The 6,288-nt window shown below is 49.4% G+C and overlaps 1 protein-coding gene across 1 annotated transcript; it reads left to right on the top strand.

Moving 5' to 3' along the window:
- The first annotated feature begins 4,239 nt into the window (after positions 1-4,239).
- On the top strand, positions 4,240-6,288 carry LOC130034703 (retinoic acid early transcript 1E-like). The gene is made up of 4 exons (XM_056126328.1): positions 4,240-4,312; positions 4,853-5,092; positions 5,302-5,562; positions 6,164-6,288. The coding sequence occupies exons 1-4, from the start codon at positions 4,240-4,242 to the stop codon at positions 6,286-6,288; spliced, it is 699 nt and encodes a 232-aa protein (XP_055982303.1).

Raw genomic sequence — 6,288 nt, 5'->3', positions numbered from 1 at the left:
GCACTTTCCACAACCCGAGGTGCAACAAATGTGCCCAGGAAGCAGGGCAGAGCGCTGGCAGGGGCAGAGCCTGGGGCGGGGGGGGAGGGGGGGGGGTTTTGGCAGTACTTCACCCAGAAGTGCAGAACCTGGGGGTGAGGGGCAGAACCTTGTCTGTCTGGGGGGGGGAGGGGGGAGTGGGAGGAGGGAGGAGGGGAGGGCCTGTGGGCTCAGGGATAGGAAAATCTTGCTTTGTGGGAAGGGGGAGGGTGCTTACTCTTGGCTCTACTTAGGGATCACAATTGTTTTTTTAAATTGAATCACAGTGAGATAGAGTTACAAACTTCCACGGTTCCGTTTATGATTGAGCACCCATCCCTCCACCCAGTGCATTTTCCACCACTAATGTTCCCAGTATCCCTCCCGCCTCCCCTACCCCACCCCACCCCACCCCACTCCACCCCACCCCTGCCTCTGTGGCAGGCACATTCCTAATGACTCTTTCTCTATTTGGGGGCATTATGTTTTGAGATAGGGCTGGAGTATAGCACAGCGGGTAGGGTGTTTGCCTTGCACACAGCCAACATGGCCGACCCCGAGTTCCATTCCTCCGCCCCTCTTGAAGAGCCCGGCAAGCTACCGAGTATCTCGCCGGCACGGCATAGCCTGGCAAGCTCCCTGTGACATATTCGATATGCCAAACACAGTAACAACATGTCTCACATCTCGGATCTGTGATGTTTTGCAATACAGATACTGAGAGGCCATCAAGTTTGGTCTTTAGTCAACTTTCAGTACGGATCTTCCACCCCCAGCGATCCCTCCGTCATTAGGGATCACCATAATTGGAGGCGATCGGGGACCCACTGTATCTCTTGGTTTTCTGTAAATTTTATTTTACTGAAGAGCCTGATGTACAAAGTCATTGGCAGTTGAGCCTTAAACTTAACAAGATTCCACCACCAGCCAGTCAACCTCCCTCTGCCAGTGTCCCCGTGCTATGGGGACACTCCCCGCCCCCAGCCCACCCTACCTCTCCCACCGCCCCACCCCCACCCTTCTGCCCTCTTGACAAGGAGTGGGGGCCATGATGTTGGTCTACTCGGCTCCGGCTCCGAGTTTGTGGTTTAGAAAGAGCTCTCATTTCTCACAGCTGAGCCTGTGGTTTGGAAAGGGAAAGCCGAACCGCTCTCTATTCACAGGTTTACCCAGACCTGTGTCCTCCTTGTCTTTGTTTTCTCATTGTCCCTTCTCATCTGATCTTCCTCCTTGCTCCTCCTCCATTTCTTGCCTTCCTGTAAGCCCTAAGCACTGGCCTAAGCAGTGCAGTGACTGGTCCACCCAGAGCAAACAGGTTGCCAACAGAGTATGTGTCCCAGGGCGACAGCTCCGCTCCATGTCACTCCCTGCCAGAAAGAGAAACGTGGATAAAAATAGCAGATAAATTTGCCCAAGTGCTGACAGGGACACAGTGGCCCAGGAAGGAACTTCTGTGAGCCCAGGCTCTGCCCTTATTCTGCTCCCTGGACAAGAGGTGTGGGCGGTGTGGCTCTCAAGTCAAACCGGGCAGTGCCCGGGAGCCGGCCACCTGTGGCGGAACGACGAGGAGCCTTGGCCAGACTCGGGTGAGTGCGGGACGGGGCAGAGGGGGACCTCGCCCAGCTGAGCTGGGGGCGTTTGTGGGGGTGGGCGCGCGGGTTCTGGAGAAGTGAGGCGGGGGGTGGCGCGGGGGGGGGGGGCAAAGGAGTGCCTGCATTTCTTGCCTTTTTTTTTTTTTTTGGGCACACCCGGTGGTGCTCAGCGCTTAATTCTTGGCTCAGCACTTTGGAAGGGAAGGAGACCCTGAACCTCTTGCTTCATTGGTGTTTTTTATTTTGTCTTGTTTTTGTTTTTTTTTAGTGTAAAGAAACTTTTTCTTTTTTTTGGTTCACACCCGGCAATGCTCAGGGGTTACTCCTGGCTCTGCACTCAGGAATTACTCCTGGTAGTGCTCGGGGAACCATAGAAGATGGTGGGAATCGAACCCAGGACGACCGCTACTCTCTGTACTATTACTCCGGCCCAAGAAACTGTGATTTATAAAGTTATTGTTAGCTGAGTGTTAGACATACAATTTAACAATACCAGCATCAGCTTCCCTCCACCAGGCCCCCAAGCTCCATTCCACCCATCCCCCACTCCGCTCCAGCCCTCCCCCCCACACCCTCTTCTTTCTTGGTGGGAACGGAGCTCTCAGTTGTGGTGGTGGTTCAGAGCTCAAGTTTTTTCAGTATTATAATTCAGTTTAAACCTCTGTCACTGGTAGATTCGAAGCCCTTGAACCTCTGTTACCGATTACTTCCCTGTTTCATTGTCCTCCTTCCCCTCTCCGTTTTGTCCCTTTTCTGGACTGTTCGGTGAGTTCAAGCGTGGGTTATGGTGGCTGAGAACCACCTCCCAAGGCTGGCCGAAGGTGACTGACAAAAGAACAGGGCCAGCCACAGGCTGGTTGGTAATCAGTGACTCTTCATTCAAGTCTCACAGTGTTAATTATATAGAAATTGTGAAGGGTGGGGGTACACATAGGCGGGGTTGAACATTATCATAACAATAAGCAGATGTAAAGCCCTTCCTTCAGTGGAAGTTCTTCTAGGAGATTAACTCAGGGATAACTTCTCATCTGGGGGCTCAGCACTCTAGGTTACTAGGAGATCCATTCATCTAAGGGAGTATTGCTTTCTCCTTTCCTTCGTTAATCCATTTATTTCTATCATTTTGTATGGACACAGAAGAAATATATTGAGCGTAAATGGTGACTCTTCCTGGGGACATCTTGCTATGTATACCAGACCCCAGTCCTCAGGCCGTTAGTCTTTCCTAACCCCACCTGAGTCCTTATTCAGGTACTTCTTTTTGGGTCATGACAGAGTTTGTTCCATGACCATGCTCTTAACTTATTCTTATGGCACTTAGCCTGTCTCTTTTCGATGCCAGGGTCGCTTACAGATTGCCCTGGCTTCATCCAAATCTTTCGCCGGGACCCCTCCTTTTGGAGATGTTAGAAAGTAAGAGCAATGGAGGCTTAAGGCAAATAAATATGATGGATGCCCAGGAGTAAATATTCAGCAGAATCAGTTAGGTCCTGGACTGGAGTGATAGCACAGCAGGTAGGGTGTTTGTCTTGCACGCAGCCAACATGGCTGACCCGAGTTCGATTCCTCCGCCCCTCTCGGAGAGCCCGGCAAGCTACTGGGAGTATCTCGCCCGCATGGCAAAGCCTGGCAAGCTACCCGTGATGTATTATTCGATATGCCAAACACAGTAATAACTGTCACAATGGAGATGTTACTGGGCCTGCTCGAGCAGATCGATGAACAATGGGAGGACAGTGACAGTGAGTGACAGTGACAGTTAGGTCCCATGTTACAAAAGCATGGCATCAACTGTATTCCTGTGTCTAGACAAAAAGGACATTGCTAAACCATGCAAGGGACATAAAGTAAAAGGAAAGCAATCTAAGATTAGGAGAGTCTGATAGAATTGGTGTGCCTCAGGAGCACTGTGATGGGTGCAATAAGCCTTAGCTCCCTGCAAGAGTAGCAAAGACAGACCAATGTTATCCAACACTTTTCCTTATACTCTGGGCCCAAGAGTGACCGAGGCATCTCTCCTTGAATATATTACATTTCTTTGTCCAGCTATTCTCTAGTTCCTGCAAGTGAGTGAATGAATCATAACTTTGTCCAGCAGGGCTTCGATTTTACTATCACCCGTCTTTTCATTTCAGATCAGGGACTGGGTGTCTTGTGCTATGGTAGCATTGGGGAGAAGTTGGTGAGAGCACATGCGAATCACCTAGGGGGATCAAGTTTGGAAGGGCAGGGTAGAAGAGTGGGCCTGGGAGAATAGGAATTCTGGAGAGGAAGATGAGGGAAAGGAAGATGGGAAACAGTCTGGAGGAGAAGGAGCTAGGAGTGGTAGAAGAAAAAAACAGGAAGTGTGGAAGAACAGGAAGAACATCACGATTGCCAGTGATCTTACTTGGACAGGAAGTTGGTTGGGCAAAGGCTGGAAATGGGTAGAAGTTACTTGGGTGAATTTTGGTTGGAGCTCTTTTGTCATGATTAGAGCTCTTTTGTCATGATTATTATTGCTATTTGTGATGACTAACCCTGTTTGGCATGCTTACACCACACCAGTCTCCCATCACTGTACTTCCCATTGAATTTCAGTAAGTGGCTCTCAGACCTCCTTGGTGTGAAGCTTAAAACAACTGGGAAGATGTCTCTGGTGTCATCCATAGCAAAATTAGGACTGATTCTACTGCTGGTGGAGCCCAGGAAGCTTCTGGCAAGTGAGTGCCCAGTGATCTTCATACCTGGCTCTGGAGGAGGTGGGATTGAGGCAAGGGGCTTCACTCAGAGATCAGATCAAGTGAGGGGTGCCTGTCTTCACTCTTACAGAGGGGAGGGTTTGGTGGGATTTTCCTTACACCAACTGCTCTGCGACTCACCAGAGGCACCAGGCCTGGGGCTATGCTCACAGGTAATAGCTTTTCCTCTTCCACCCTTTCCTGAATCCTCAAGACCCATCATGCAAAGACCAATGGGTCTTTTTAGGTTGCTGCTGAAAGTCTTATGGATGGGGATAGATTTTAAGTCTGAGGAGAAGAGACACTGTGTTGTGCTTTTTTATGTCACAACTGGTAGAATTGGTAGGAAAATGTGCCTGCTGCATCTGCTTGGAGCCAGTACATAAACCTGAGGGCTCATGGTAGCAGCTGAGTGACCCCACACGGGTAAAGACCCAGAAAATACAAGGTCTGAAATGGAGATTCTGCATCTGCAGCCAGGCCCTGAAGGGATCCCTCGACCCTTCTGTTCTTCTCTCACAGATCGTAACTTACTTAACTTTAGCCTCGTTGTCAATTCCCAGTCGACACCTCAACATCCCTGGTGGGCAGTCAACGGCTCAGTGAACACAGTGCCTTTCCTTTCGTGTGACAGTCACAAGAAGATGGCCACACCTGTGGGTTCGCTGGGAGAGAAGGTGCAGAATACTACAGTGTGGACAAACATGCCCCAAACTCTAGTAGAAGTGTGCCAAAATCTCAGGGAGTTTCTGCTTACCAGCGGTAAGTGTGTGAAAGGGTGGGAGACGGAGGCATTGAACAAAAAAGCAGAAGGCCCAGCACTGATGAGGGAAGAGGAGACATGGCAGGTGGAATGGGCATGAAAGGAGGTCAATGAGAGGAGACTCCTGAGGCCCCCAAATGTGCAACATGGGACCTGTGGAGGGTGACAGTGCTCAGAGTGTGACCGATGACTCTCTATCGGATTGCAGGTCTCCGCACCCTGCAGGCCAACCTGTCCTGCGGTCTTGACGCTGGTGCATCATGGGCGTTCAGCATCAATGGACAGACAGCCCTCATCGACACCCTGAATATGAACTGCACAGACACTGGTCCTGAAGCCAGAAAGTTTAAGGAGGAATGGGAGAGCAATCATAAACTGAGAAAGAGCTTACAAACTACCTCCAGGGGAGACTGCATTGATTGGCTGAGGAAAATCTTAAGATCCTGGGAGGAAATGCCGGAGGGTGCAGGTACCTTAGCAGGGTGGGAGGGTGTGGGCGCTCTCTTTAAAGGCCTGTGCCTTCCCCGAGAGGATGGGAAGCTGATATCTTGGTGCAGAGTCAATGCTATCATAAGATTTCCCACCATCCTTCCCATTAACGATCTAGTCATCCTGAATTAGGTAATACCCCAAACTATTAAAAAACAAAACAAAACAAAGCACTGTGCTCTCATGCTTTCTATTATCTCTCTTCCTCTATTCTCCTTGATCCTGAACCAACACAAAATCACTTCTAATGCTTTCACTCTCTTCCTCAGACAGAACTAAGTGCTCCCAAATTCTGTCATCTTCCCACAACAAAATTTCAAATTGATAATAATCAATTGGATACTGACTGTCACCCTCATACACATCTGAACTCCATGTAAGAATTCTACTGCTGAATCACCCATGCATCTAAATCTGAACTCCATGTGAACACGGTACAAACCCTGTTCATCTTTCGAACCTAATAGAGTGCCTGTCATTGAAAGAGCAAATCTGAAGGTGACAGGTGCTGCCTGGCAAAGTAGGTTTAAAAAAGGTGTAATTTGAGTTCTGACATGACTTTTCTTTTGTGTTTGTTTCAGCATCACAATCAGAGGACTCAGTTACACACCAGAAACCTTCAGCCGCTACCTCTGTAGTGGGAAATTTCCCAAGGATAATCATCCTAGCAATCATCTGCACAGTACTGATGGTGCATTTGTTATAG

This window comes from Sorex fumeus, unplaced genomic scaffold, assembly GCF_029834395.1.
Source record: "Sorex fumeus unplaced genomic scaffold, SorFum_2.1 ptg000061l, whole genome shotgun sequence".
Lineage (NCBI taxonomy): Eukaryota > Metazoa > Chordata > Mammalia > Eulipotyphla > Soricidae > Sorex > Sorex fumeus.
This window is presented reverse-complemented; position numbering and strand designations above follow the sequence as displayed.

Coding starts and splice junctions, on each gene's coding strand:
- LOC130034703 (XM_056126328.1), top strand. CDS start 4,240: ATGTCTCTGGTGTCATCCATAGCAAAATTAGGACTGATTCTACTGCTG. Junction 5,093..5,301: donor GGAGTTTCTGCTTACCAGCG/GTAAGTGTGTGA, acceptor ATCGGATTGCAG/GTCTCCGCACCCTGCAGGCC. Junction 5,563..6,163: donor GGAAATGCCGGAGGGTGCAG/GTACCTTAGCAG, acceptor TGTTTGTTTCAG/CATCACAATCAGAGGACTCA.